Here is a 15,257-nt window from a genome sequence, read left to right on the forward strand (position 1 = left end):
GATGTCGCAGGCCAAACAACCAGTAAGACAGGAACACAGCCCCACCCATCAAAAAGAATGAGAAAACAAAAAAATATGTTACAGACGAAGGAGCAAGGTAGAAACCTACAAGACCAAATAAATGAAGAGGAAATAGGCAACCTACCTGAAAAAGAATTCAGAGTAATGATAGTAAAGATGATCCAAAATCTCGGAAATGGAATGGAGGCACAAATCAAGAAAATACAAGAAATGTTTCCCCTAACATGGGAAAGGAAATAACCACCCAAGTCCAGGAAGTGCAGAAAGCCCCATACAGGATAAACCCTAAGAGAAACACATCAAGACACATATTAATCAAACTGGCAAAAATTAAATTCAAAGAAAAAATATTAAAATCAGCAAGGGAAAAGCAACAAATAACATACAAGGGAATCCCCATAAGGTTATCAGCTGATTTTTCAGCAGAAACTGTAGGCCAGAAGGGAGTGGCAGGATATATATAAAGTGATGAAAGGGAAAAAGTCTACACTCTACTCCACAAGGATCTCATTCAGATTCAACGGAGAAATCAAAAGCTTTACAGACAAGCAAAAGCTAAGAGAGTTCAGCTAAACCTCTAGGAGGGAAACACAAGAGAAGAAAAAGACCCACAAAAAAAACCCAAAACAATTAAGGAAATGGTAATAGGAACATATGTATCAGTAATCATCTTGAATGTAAATGCATTAACTGCTCCAACCAAAAGACACAAACTGGCTGAATGGCTACAAAAATAAGACCTGTATATATGCTGCCTACAAGACACCCACTTCAGACCTAGGGACACATACAGACTGAAAGTGAGAGGATGGAAAAAGATATTCCATGCAAATGGAAATAACAAGAAAGCTGGAGTAGCAATACTCATATCAGATAAAATAGACTTTAAAATAAAGACTGTTGGGCTTCCCTGGTGTCGCAGTGGTTGAGAGTCCACCTGCCGATGCAGGGGACATGGGTTCGTGCCACGGTCTGGGAAGATCCCACATGCCGCGGAGCGGCTGGGCCCATGAGCCATGGCCGCTGAGCCTGCGTGTCCGGAGCCTGTGCTCCACAACAGGAGAGGCCACAACAGTGAGAGGCCCGCGTAGCACAAAAAATAATAATAATAATTTAAAAAATAAAGACTGTTACAAGAGATAAGGAAGGACAATACATAGTGATCAAGGGATCAATCCAAGAAGAAGATATAACAATTATAACTATTTATGCACCCAACGTAGGAGCACCTCAGTACCTAAGGCAAATGCTAACAGCCATAAAAGGGGAAATGGACAGTAACACAATAATAGTGGGGGACTTTAACACCCCACTTACACCAATGGACAGATCATTCAGACAGAAAATAAATAAGGAAACAAGCTTTAAATGACACAATAGACCAGATAGAGTTAATTGATATTTATAAGACATTCCATCCAAATGCAGAATACACTTTCTTCTCAAGTGCACATGGAACATTCTCCAGGATAAATCACATCTTCGGTCACAAATCAAGCCTTGGAACATTTAAGAAACTTGAAATTGTATCAAGCATCTTTTCCGACCACAATGCTATGAGATTAGAAATCAATTACAGGAAAAAAACTGTAAAAAACACAGATACATGGAGGCTAAACAGTGCACTGCTGAATAACCAAGAGATTGCTGAGGAAGTCAAAGAGGAAATCAAAAAATACCTAGAGACAAATGACAACAAAAACATGACAACCCAAAACCTATGGGATGCAGCAAAAGCAGTTCTAAGAGGGAAGTTTATAGCAATTCAATCTCACCTCAAGAAATAAGAAAAATCTCAAATAAACAATCTAAACTTACACCTAAAGCAACTAGAAAAAGAAGAACAAAGCAAACCAAAAATTAATAGAAGGAAAGAAATCATAAAGATCAGAGCAGAAATCAATGAAATAGAAACAAAGAAAACAATAGCAAAGATCAGTAAAACTCAGAATTAGTTCTTTGAGAAGATAAACAAAATTGATAAACCATTAACCAGACTCATCAAGAAAAAAAGGGAGAGGACTCAAATCAATAAACTTAGAAATGAAAAAGGAGAAATTACAGCTGACACCACAGAAATACAAAGCATCATAAGAGACTACTACAAGCAACTCTATGCCAATAAAATGGACAACCTGGAAGAAATGGACAAATCCTTAGAAAGGTATAACCTTCCAAGACTGAACCAGGAAGAAATAGAAAATATGAACAGACCAATCACAAGTAATGGAATTGGAACTGTGATTTAAAATTTTCCAACAAACAAAATTCCAGGACCAGATGGATTCACAGGCAAATTCTATTAAACATTTAGAGAAGAGCTAACACCTATCTTTCTCAAACTCGTTCAAAAAATTGCAGAGGGAGGAACACTCCCAAACTCGTTCAAGGAGGCCACCATCACCCTGATACTAAAACCAAAGATATCACAAAAAAGGAAAATTACAGACCAATGTCACTGATGAATTTAGACACAAAAATCCTCAACAAAATACTAGCAAACAGAATCCAACAACACATTAAAAAGGTCATGCACCATGATCGAGTGAGATTTATCCCAGGAATGCAAGGATTCTTTAGCATACACAAATCAATCAATGTGATACACCATATTAACAAGTTAAAGAATAAAAACCATATGATCATATCAACAGATGCAGAAAAAGCTTTTGACAGAATTCAACGCCCATTTATGATAAAAAGACTCTCCAGAAAGTGGGCGTAGAGGAAATCTACCTCAGCATAATAAAGGCCATGTATGACAAACCCACAGCAAACATCATTCTCAATGGTGAAAAACTCAAAGCATTTCCTCTAAGATCAGGAACATCAAAACAAGGATGTCCATTCTCCCCACTGTTATTCAACATAGTTTTGGAAGTCGTATCCACGGCAATCAGAGCAGAAAAAGAAATGAATACAAATTGGAAAAGAAGAAGTAAAACTGTCACTGTTTGCAGATGACATGATACTGTACATAGAAAATTTTAAGGATGCCACTAGAAAACTAATAGAGCTAACCAATGAAGTTGGTAAGGTTGCAGGATACAAAATTAACAAACAGAAATCTCTTGCATTCCTATACACTAAAAACAAAAGATCAGAAAGAGAAATTAAGGAAACAATCCCATTTACCATTTCAACAAAAAGAATAAAATACCTAAGGAGGAATAAATAAAATACCTTAGGTAGGAATAATACCTAAGGAGGCAAAAGACCTGTACTCAGAAAACTATAAAACACTGAGAAAGAAATCAAAGATGACAAACAGATGGAGAGATATGCCATGTTCCTGGATGGAAGAATCAATATTGTGAAAATGACTATACTACCTAAAGGAATCTACAGGTTCAGTGCAATCCCTATCAAATTACCAATGGCATTTTTCACAGAATTAAAACAAAAAATTTTACAATTGTATGGAAACAAAAAATACCCCTAATAGCGAAAGCAATCTTGAGAAAGAAAAATGGAGCTGGAGGAATCAGGCTCCTGGACTTCAGACTATACTACAAAGCTACAGTAATCAAGGCAGTAGGGTACTGGTACAAAAACAGAAATATAGATCCATGGTATAGGATAGAAAACCCAGAGATAAACCCACGCACCTATGGTCACCTAATCTATAACAAAGGAGGCAAGAACATACAATGGAGAAAAGAAAGCCTCTTCAATAAGTGGTGCTGGGAAAACTGGACAGCTGCATGTAAAAGAATGAAATTAGAGCACTCCCTAACACCATACACAAAAATAAGCTCAGAATGGATTCAAGACCTAAATGTAAAACTCTTAGAGGAAAACATGGGAAAAACATTCTTTGACATAAATCTCAGCAAGATCTTTTATGAACCACCTCCTAGAGTAATGAAAATAAAAACAAAAATAAGCAAACGGGACCTAATGACTTTTGCACAGCAAAGGAAACTATAAACAAGACAAAAAGAGAACCCTCAGAATGGGAGAAAATATTTGCAAACTAATCAACGGACAAAGGATTAATCTCCAAAATATACAAACAACTCATGCAGCTCAATACCAAAAAAACAACCCAAACAAAAAATGGGCAGAAGACCTAAATAGACATTTCACGAAAGGAGACATACAGATGGCCAAGAGGCACATGAAAAGGTGCACAACATCACTAATTATTAGAGAAATGCAGATCAAAACTACACCTCACACTGGTCAGAATGGCCTTCATCAAAAAATCTACAAAAAATAAATGCTGCAGAGGGTGTGGAGAAAAGGGAATCCTCTTGCATTGTTGGTGGGAATGTAAATTGATACAGCCACTGTGGAGAACAGTATGGAGGTTCCTTAAAAAACTAAAAATAGAACTACCATATGACTCAGCAATCCCACTACTGGCCATACACCCTGAGAAAACCATAATTCAAAAGGACACATGTACCCAATGTTCACTGCAGCACTATTTACAATAGCCAGGACATGGAAACAACCTAAATGTCCATCAGCAGATGAGTGGATAAAGAAGATGTGGTACATATATATAATGGAATATTACTTAGCCATAAAAAGGAGTGAAATTGGGTCATTCGTAGAGATGTGGATGGACCTACATCCACATCTCTGCGAATGTAGGGATGAGTTTGTCTTACAGAGTGAAATGTCAGAAAAACAAATATTGTATATTAATGCATATATGTGGAATCTAGAAAAATGCTACAGATGGATGAACCTATTTGCAGGGCAGGAGTAGAAACACAGACATAGAGAACAGACATGTGGACACGGGGGGAAGAGTAGGGTGGGATGAATTGGGAGATTAGGTTTGACATAAATACACTACCATGTGTAAAATAACTAGCTAGTGGGAACCTGCTGTATAGTACAGGGAGCTCAGCTCAGTGATCTGTGATGACCTAGATGGGTGGGATGGGGGTGGGGAGGGAGGTTCAAGAGGGAGGGGATACAGGTATACATATAGCTGATTCATTTCATTGTACAGCAGAAACTAACACAACATTGTAAAGCAATTATACTCCAATAAAAAATTGATATAAAATAAAATAATTAAAAGGAAATGAGTATAGTAAGCATAAACAGGTTTTGGAGCAATTAAACTTGACTCTTGGTGAGTATATAACTCAACTGGTTGAAGGAGAAATGTGGAAATACATTGGAAAATAATCTGCCAGCCTTGAGTGTAACCATCAACCAGTATGTTTCACATAGACAGTATCAGTTATTGTAGAGAGACAGTTAAAGGGGGTCAGTATTCTGGCTTCTCCTATGTTAAAAATGCACCCTTGTATGTCTCAGCCCCTTATACTGCGTTAGCTCTCCTTGTTTTCACAGCCAGCTCTATGGAGAGTTGCTGAGGTGCACTCTCTCCGGTTCTTTACCATCTCCATAGCCCTCGATCATAGTAATCTGACTTGCACTTCTGCCACCCCCCTAACACTGCTCTTGCCAGTCATCAATGATGTTCCTGTTGCTGAATTCAACAGAGACTCTTGTGTCTTTCTTGAGATTTGTACATTTCATACTGTTATTCACTCCCTTTTTCAGTGCTTACTTTTCACAATTCCTAGAACCCAACCTACTTGGTTTTCTTTCTACCTCAATGCTTAAACTAGAGTTAGAGCTCTGTTGTTCTTCTGTTCTCACTCTGCAAATTCCCTTGGGCTAGTTCAACCACCCATGTAACTCCAATTACATTTTTTTTTAATATCTATCTTTTTTTTTTTTGGTTGTGTCAGGTCTTAGTTGCAGCACACGGGCTCTGTGTAGTGCCGCGCGGGCTTAGTTGCCCCACGGCATCTGGGATCTTAGTTCCCCAACCGGGGATTGAACCGGTGTCCCCTGCATTGCAAGACCGATTCTTAACCACTGGACCACCAGGGAAGTCTCCTCCAATTACATTTACTAGTAATGAATTCCACTTATGTGTGCTACAGCCGCTTCAGACTTGGCACGTCCAAAACTGAATTTCCCTTTGTCCCACCAGAGAGCCTCCTCCTTCATCTGAGTCCCCTGTTTTAGCGACAGAGCCTCTGTCCATCCCTCCAATTCCAAGACAGAAGCCTGGACGTCATCCTTGAGTATCTCACCTCCTCCCGACATCCATTCAATACCAAGTCATATTGATTCTTCTTAGTGAATATCTACTAAATCACTCCAATTCCCCCTATTTCCTAGTTAGGTATACCATAATATTATGCCCCAGTTACCATTATACCTTCTCTCTGGGAATGATCTCTCTTTTCTAAACATTTCAACTCACTATAATTTGAGTGATTTCTTTAAAATGCATGTCTTTTCTCATCTCTCACCTGATTAAAACCCTTCAGTGGCTCTGTCATTGCCTTCAGAGTAGGTTTGAACTCAAATGATTCCCAAGGCTCTTCATTCTCTAGTCCCTACTTAACTTTTTCAGATTTTTCTTTCCTTACAACCTTTGACCTTTGGATAATTTCTGCACATTGTTCAGATCTTGGCTTGCTCACTGTTCCTTCTAGAAAATCTTTCTGGAAAAGCTCCTGTGCTCTTTCAGAGTTCTCCCTGTTGGCACTCATCTCAATGCAGTACAATTACCCATTTATCAATTAGTCTTCTCCATGATATAAATAGCAGGGTCCCAGTCAATTTGCCTTTTTATCCTTCGTGCCTGTCACAATGACCAGACACAGTGCATGCTCATAAATATCTGTTGAACAAATGACATTAAGCAAGTCACTTAGCCTCTCTGAGTCTCAACTGCATCATCTGTTAAAAGGGAATATTGTCCTGCCTATGGTTGTTTGGGGGTCTTGTAAGATAATAGGAATTAAGTTTAGTATTGTGGTTAAGAGAGTGGGTTCTGGATCTGTACTACCTGGTTTTTAATCCTAGTTCCCACCATGTAGCCAGCTGTGTGACCTTGGGCAAGTTACTTAACTTCTCTGTGTTTTAGTTACTTTGGCTAAATGGAAACAACCACAGTATCTGTCTCATAGTATTGTTGTAGGGACTGAGTTAATAAATGGAAAGTAATTAATACAGTGCCTAAACACAATAACTGTTAGCTATTAATTATAGTATTTTTATTTATAAGTTCTAGAATTATATATTATAAATATATATACACACATATGGCATCAGTTTTTAGTTTCAGTGTTTTAAGTGGGTAAAGGGTTGGTATCATTCCTTTATCTTTTAGGATAATACCATAGCTATACCAGATTTTATTTTTTAAGTCTTAAATTCAAATTGCCATAGTTGATTTACATGAAATTTTGGTAAAACATTTTTTAAATTGTTGTTCAATATAGAAAGAATTTTGAAAATGTTTCCTTGCTGAATATCAAAATATTGATTCTACATACATAGTAGGTGGATATTAGCACAGGAAAAATGTTTAAGTAAGAAAGATTACTGGTTTAATTTATAAAGGACAATTATTATATCTTTGACACCTAACTTTATTTCTCTATATGATTTAATTACATAAGCAATTCAGTGTTTGGAAAGTCCAAATTCCATTAACTCTGTAACTATTCAAGAAAACAAGGAAGTAAAGAGCATTTAGTTTTGTGCATATGTATTCACCTGAAAGAAATTTGCTCAATTTTAGTAAAAAGTTCTTTTTCCTTTAAAATTTAATTAGATAATACACATTTGTGTGTTGACTTTGGACCAACAAAATGCCTAATTTTTATCTTTTTTCTGATTCTTCGTAGAATTGGTGGTTCCAGAATTTTATTCAGAATGACTTTAGGAAAAGAAGTGATGTCTCCTCTTCAGGCAATGTCTTCCTATACTGCAGCTGGCAGAAATGTTTTAAGATGGGATCTTTCACCAGAGCAAATTAAAACAAGAACTGAGGAGCTCATTGCACAGACCAAACAGGTGTACGATAATATTGCAATGCTTGACATTGAGGAAGTAACTTACGCGAACTGTTTGCAGGCACTGGCAGATGTAGAAGTGAAGTATATAGGTGGGTAGGATGCAAAAGCACATCAATATTTCATTTTGTGGGCATCATAACCCATTTTGTGCTTCCTGTCTTGGCAATTCATTTTCCAATTTTATAAGACATTGATTTTTACATAATGATTTGTAATTGCTTAAATGAGTAATGATTCATAATTGCTTAGAATTATTTATATTACCTGAGTTAAAAATTTTTATTACGTGGCAGAGGTGCTGTAAAATGTACAGTCTCATTACAACTGCTTTCTGGAGAGCAATATATATATATCAAAACTTTTGAGAAGTTCATACCCTAGCCCCGTAATTAATTCCACATCTAAGCATAATCTAAAGAAATAATCAATTATAGGAAAAATCATGTATAAACTTATGTATAAACAGGTACTCTATCATAGCAAAAGCTTGGAAACAACCCCTAAGTGTCAACAAGTAGAATAGCTAAATAAATTATGGTACATTCACCCTCTGTAACATTATGTAGCCATTAAAATCATGTTTAGGAGACGTATTTAATAACATTAAAAGGACAGAGAAAGAAAACAAATTTTAATAATGGCCAATATTTTTGGTACTAGGTTTATAGTCTTTCTGTGATTTGTAGATCACTTTTGGTTAAACATGAATTCTTTAAAGTTATTATAAAAATGAACACATTAAATTTAGTTTCTTTATCATTACTATTTCAGTAGGGATATAATGGGTACATTTTTATACATTTGTATTTCTTTTTAAGATATTGTCCATCTGTCCCACCTGTCTAAATGCTAATATATGAATTAAGACAGTGATCACAAAGATAAATGATCCAAAGGAGACTTTCAGAACAATTGATAATGGAGCTAAGATAAATTTGATATTTTAAGTGATCTTTCTCAAAGAACAGTGTGTTATTTGGAAGCAAGCATTCATTGTTTTTTCAGGTTTATAGTTGATTTTTCATTTACTCTTCATGCTTTTCTCTATTTTCCATATTTCCTACACTTAAAATATATTATTTTAATAATATAAGTATTAAACCCATTGAGTTGTAAGGAATGAAGATTCATGCCAGTTTTCTCAAAGAATTGGATATATTTTGTAGGATAATTATGGCTAAACAACCTTGGCTGTGTAGCCAGGCATCATAAGAACATAGGTTGTCTGTAGAACTGAATTATCATAAGCATTTGTATGGATTCTGGAATTTGGAAGGTTGTCCAAAATCCTGCACAGCCCTAGTGACCTAGTCATCTCTTTTTCCCCACCAAGAGTTCTCTACCCTATGTCCCACCATAATAGGGACTTGGCTACTTTCTCTTCCCTCCGCATTTCTGTTTCAGTTTCTGCCTCTTAATACCAACTGCTTCACTCTCATTAATAGCCACTAAATCTTGCTACAAGCCTTGAGCTTAAACTCTTCAGTAAAAGAAGTCTGGTTGGTCTTGTAGTTAAAGTCAAAGGAATGGAGGCGGTCCCCATTCAGCAGAGCTTTCCCAGCAGGCAATTTCGTGTGCATCTCCCACCCTGTATGTGGTTTGTCCTTGATTCACATACTCACTTCTTCAGTCACTTATGACTAAGACGGTGTGCCAGCCTAGTAGCTTATGCATTTAGCAAATGTAAAAATAGGTGGGGAAAAAAATCTTTAAAACAGAATTATCTTAAATTCTGTTTTTTCTTCCAGTCGTACATCTTTTAAATATACCTTTAGTTTTGTGGTATTTTTTCTTCCTCTCCTGTAAATTTATCTTTATGGGTTAATCATAAAAATGTTTGAGTTTCGGATTAGAGTTTTAAAGACTAACTTTCTCTTATCTGTGTATGTTCTCAGCCTCCTGCAGTAGCTGTTAAAACCCCATTTGTCCAGTGTCAGGTACCGGGCATCAACATTGTTTATAGTTTGGCAGTGAGAACATAAGTCTGGTTCCAGGTCTTTGTGGCAAAGTAAGGAAGGAAATGGTTTTCAATATTATTGTTTGTTTAAGAATATGTTTCCAGTTTTAGACTCCTGCATTTTGTTCTGCTCATTTAAGTTCTTGAGCAATTTTGATTCCTTCTTAATATCTTTTTGAGCTCATTTTTAAAAGTAAACAGAAATTGTGACTATCTAGTTAACTCACTTAAACAAGTGCTGTATGTATTAAATGTTAAATCTTACATTCTTTTCTTTCTTTAATCAAGGGACAAAAATGATATATTAAATCTAAAATAATAATTATCTAATTTGATTTTTTTAAAACAGACACTATGAATTTATTGATTTGTGGCAATTTTTTTACAGCTTTCTTTGTGACAATGATTTAAGAGGACTGATATGCATAAGGTAGCTTGTTTAACTGGACAATTCCGTGGTATGTAAAGGATAGCTTTACTGTCTACCATATATCACATGTGTAAATGTTACCTATTTATAATATCTTCAAAGTGCTAAAGATAGTAAAATTAAAATATATTCATTGTCACAGCATAACCACAACTATGGTTATAAACCATACTGATTTTTTTTTTTTGGCTGTAGTATGGATTATTTCACTGACATCAGATTTTTGCCTAATTAAAGTCAAAATGCAAATGTTTGAAAAACCCAACAACCAACTTTGATATGTGAAAATAAGAGCAGATGACATTACTACCATCATTTAACAAGAATAGCCCCAGTATTCAGCTGCTTACTGAATATGTCCACTGAGATTTCTGAGAATTCTGAAATTGTATGCAGCTTTTTATATTTGTATGAATGTTTGCATTTGGGGGAGGGTCCATGACTTGGATTAGATTTTCTAAGGAGTCTGTCATAAAGGTTAAGAACTTCTTTTCTAAACAAGCCCCATCCCACTAAATAGGCCTACTTGTTTCTTAAACATCCTGTTTGTTTGCCAGTCCCCATGCTTTCAGTCTCTACTTCTCCAGTCCCCAACTGAGCTCTTCCTCTCACCCCACCCATCCTCTAAGATCCAGCCTTCTCCACAAGGCATGGCATAATGCCCCAGCCCTCAGTATTGCAGACTTTGAATTTCTGTCCCATTCATTTGACAGCTAAGCTGCTCTGTCCTGTATTGTTATCTTTTCATGTATTGTTCCCTACCCCCGACTCCCAGACTATAAAATGCCTCAGTGTAAAAACTATCAATACATCTTTTCTTTTCTTTATTTTTGGCCACACCGCTCAGCATTCAGGATCTTAGTTCCCTGACCAGGGATCGAACCCATACCCCCGGCCATAGAGGCACAGAGTCTCAACCACTGGACCGCCAGGGAAGTCCCCAAGAACTACATCTTTTACATTGGGAGATTGGGATTTACATATACACCCTACTATATATAAAATAGATAACTAATAAGAGCCTACTGTATAGCACAGGGAACGCTACTCAATACTCTGTAATGGCCTATATGGGAAAAGAATCTAAAAAAGAGTGGATATATGTACATGTGTAACTGACTCACTTTGCTGTACACCTGAAACTAACACAACATTGTAAATCAACTATACTCCAATAAAAATTTTTTTAAAAAGGACTACATCTTTTTTTTTCTACATTCCCAGCGAATAACTTGCACACTAAACATCCTTTGGTAAGTACTCAGTGTACACCCTTATTGTTCCTAACAATGCCCAGGAATAGCCAAGTCCTGTGTTAGATGCTGTTTCTTGATAGCCCTAGGAGCCTTTATGGAAAGTATGTAATGAAAAACTTATATTCGGATAATCATTCATCTAGGTACAAGGTATTTTGCTTAATACTGACTTAAGGAGTCCTTATGGTTTTTTCCTCTGTTAACAGTGGAACGAACCATGCTAGACTTTCCCCAGCACGTCTCCTCTGACAAAGAAGTACGAGCAGCAAGTACAGAAGCAGACAAAAGACTTTCTCGTTTTGATATCGAGATGAGCATGAGAGAAGATATCTTTCTGAGAATTGTTCATTTAAAGGTAAATGATCTTATAATTCCCTTTAAAAGGAAAAAAAAAACTGACAATAAATAAGTGAAAACCTTTGACCAATGATAAAAAGTATTTGAATGTTCCTAGATTTTGTTTCTAATTATTATGATAGTGGGCACAACATAGTGTTATATCACTTAGGTTTATGTTAAGTTACTAATTACATTCACTTAAAATTTTTAAAACCAAGTATTAAAAGAGTGTATATTCATAAATCTAAGGCTTTTTAGCCATCATGAACTTAATGGTTTGATGTAAAAACCTCTTTGAATTTTCAAAATTTTGCAAGGTTTATATTAGATCAGATCAACTAGAAGCGAATGGAGTTGAGTTATCTATAAATATCATGTGGTTTTGGCCATAATAATGATGACATACTGTTGATGCTGCATGCCAGAGACATTCCTATCTGTCATCCTTACATTTTTCAGGACTCACAGAAATTATGGATTAAGAAAGCTCTAAGTGGGTCTGCCTTGAGTATTTCAGGTCTTTTCATCAACGATGTTGGTTTGCTTCCTAGCATTTTCATCATGTCTTTGCTTTGAATTTTTATTTTCATGGAACTCAGCAATTTGTTTGGAAAACAACCAGTGTTTTACAATCCTAGGCATTTTTGTTTAATTTTGCACGTTGTATATGCAAAATCTCAAAATTTGTATTCTTTTTAGCAAGTTATGACAGGAATTGAAATAAAAAGCAGTTTTATTTCAAATGTTTTATTTGTAACTCACTGTAGAATATGTAATCCAGAATTTATTTAGGCATGTAAGACGTACATGCTGCCTATTTTCTAATGTCAGACAAACATTTTTCACCCTTAATTTATGTTCATCTATGATGATTCATAATTGTTCATCTTTGGCACTGTAAAAATAACAAATTAAAATAACTATGACTATTTTTTGCTAGTTAAATTGTTCTCTTTTCAACTTTTAGCTTCACTTGTTATTCTGTACAATTCAAATCATGGCCCTTATAGTCTCCTATTTTTATTTAATCCCAAAACAATCTAATTTCTTTTCTATCTGGATATTATATATGTACTGTAGAGCTTTTCCCCCACATTTCTAATTTCCTTTGATTAATTCTTTTTTCATCCTGACTTCTAAGTTCTCATTTGGGATTTTCTAGCCTCAAAAAAGTATTGCAATCTTAATGTTATTGAGTCTAATGTTTTTGTTACTTTTCCACTGTTTCTGATTCTTACAAATGTTATCAAGATATGGGAGGTTTGTCGCTTTAGATTTCTTTGTTAAACTTTTAAATATTGTATGTATTGGCCTCTGATCCCACTAAATTTGGGAACAGATTGCTGCCTGCGTAGTAGACGAGACAGCAGCCTAGTACACTGTAAGTGACCTCATAAATGCCAGTGCATGTATCAGATTTGTTCATTTACTTGAGCTGGTTCACTTCAGTGTTTTATTATATTAGTTTATAATAGTTTCAGATTTAGTTCCATAATGTTTCCTCTTTCCACAGGAGTTTATTCTCATGCATGTGGATTATTGTGTGAACAATTTCAGGGGCATTTAGAATGTTAAGGCTACATCAGAATAATTTTAAAAATAACTATTGTGTTTGTTTATGAATTGGAGCTTATTTGGTGAATTTAAATACCTTCCTTGACAAATAGTTACATTTTTTAGTCAGTATTTTTAAAAATCTGGTACTATCAGAATCAGTTTTCTGCTAGAGTTGGCCACTTTAATAGATGGTAAATCTCATCCCATTCATAACTAAAGGACAAAGTTAGATATATCTAAATCCTGTATTTAATTTTTCCTGTAACACTGTAAATAAAATAGGGCTACCATGATATAATACATGAAGCCTTCCTTAGGCTGGGTAATAGGATTTTAAATTTATGTAGAGTCATCAATTTCAGGCATGCTCTCCTAAAATGAGGGTGCTCTGAATAATATGGAGGTCTCAAGATACCACCAATGTAGGCAATAATCAAATGTATTATCTTAATTAGAGATAAAATGTTATTTTAGCTCTTATGTTATTTTTCACTTAATATTGATGAATAGAAATGTGAAATTACTTTTGCCACAGTTCTTTATGGCAAAATCTGTGCTCAGTAAACATCCTATTTATCTGTTGATGTACAATATGTAACTCTAAAGCTTAGTGGCTGAACATAACAACAATCATTTTATGTTCTCTCATAGTTTCTGTGAATCAGGAATTCAGGAAGGTATTAGTTGGGCAACTCTGGGGTCTTGCATGTGGTTTCAGGCAGTGGTGGCTGGAGCTGGAGCATGTAGAGGCTAACGAGTTATCTCTGTCTTCATGTCCCCCTAGGGCACCTCCATGTAGTGTCTTTATGTAGGCTAATTTGGACTTCCTCACAGCATGACAGCGCCAGGGTGGTAGGACTTCTTTCATGGAGACAGAGGGCTTCAACGCGGATGTTACAATTAACTACACAGAAGCTGCATTGCATTTTATGACCTGTCTCAGAAGTCATGTACCATCACTTCTGCAATACCATACTGATGGACTAGTCGCTGTGATCTACCCGGATTCAAGGGCCACCACATCACAGTCTAGGAAGCATCATCTGATTTGCAGTCATGTTTCAAAACCTTTAAAATAAGCAATTTGTTGACTAAATGGATAGATGAAATCATAGTAGAGCATGAGACTAACCAGTGTGCTGTAGGCTTCCTACCTCCTTCCCAAGTGTGGCTAGTAATACAACTTTACATTTGTATAGTAATATAGTTATCTAAGTTAACTTTTATACCAATCTTGTGAAGTATCCCTTTTTATTAGTAGAGAAACTGAGGCTCAGAAATGGTAACTTTCCAGGAGCCATAGAAGTGGCTGGTAAATGTTTGCCAGAAATCATGTAGACTTTACACTAAAACCTCAAGGGAGGGACGTGCCGCATTTGATTCTATTTTGCATCTCTGGCAGAGTGCCTGGTACAAAGTACAGTAAACACTTAATAAATGTTCTTCAAACTAGAGTGAGAAACAGTGACAGATCCAAAAAATAGGTCTTCAGTAATTGATGCAAGGACATGGGTTATCCATGTGGGGTAAAAAATACTGGATTGCTCTTCACAACTAAATGAAAAACAATCCCTAATGGATTAAAGTCTTAAAAAGTTAAACTTTAAAGCTTCCGGAAGTTTATATAGAAATATACCTTTATGATATCTGATCAGGGAAGTATTTCTTAAGACACCAAAAGTGCTAACTATAAAATATAAGGCTGATAAGCATGACTACATTAAAATAAAGAACTTTAATTAATAAAGTGAAAAGACGCTAATACAAAAAAAATACTCAAATACTAAAAAAAAAAGAAATTTACAAAATATGAAACTAGGGCTTCCCTGGTGGCGCAGTGGTTG

The 15,257-nt window shown here is 35.7% G+C and overlaps 1 protein-coding gene across 5 annotated transcripts in view; it reads left to right on the forward strand.

Moving 5' to 3' along the window:
* Positions 1–15,257, forward strand: part of NLN (neurolysin) — a 99,988-nt gene that overhangs the window by 30,100 nt on the left and 54,631 nt on the right. For 3 of the 5 annotated variants that reach the window (XM_067730828.1, XM_067730827.1, XM_067730829.1), the window contains exons 2-3: positions 7,704–7,963; positions 11,724–11,872. In XM_067730828.1, the coding sequence (XP_067586929.1) occupies positions 7,704–7,963; positions 11,724–11,872 (409 nt within the window). Of the gene's footprint in view, positions 1–7,703; positions 7,964–11,723; positions 11,873–15,257 lie in introns of those variants that run through there. The other 2 variants (XM_067730831.1, XM_067730830.1) reach the window with 2 other exon arrangements.

Source organism: Pseudorca crassidens, chromosome 3, assembly GCF_039906515.1.
Source record: "Pseudorca crassidens isolate mPseCra1 chromosome 3, mPseCra1.hap1, whole genome shotgun sequence".
Classification (NCBI taxonomy): domain Eukaryota; kingdom Metazoa; phylum Chordata; class Mammalia; order Artiodactyla; family Delphinidae; genus Pseudorca; species Pseudorca crassidens.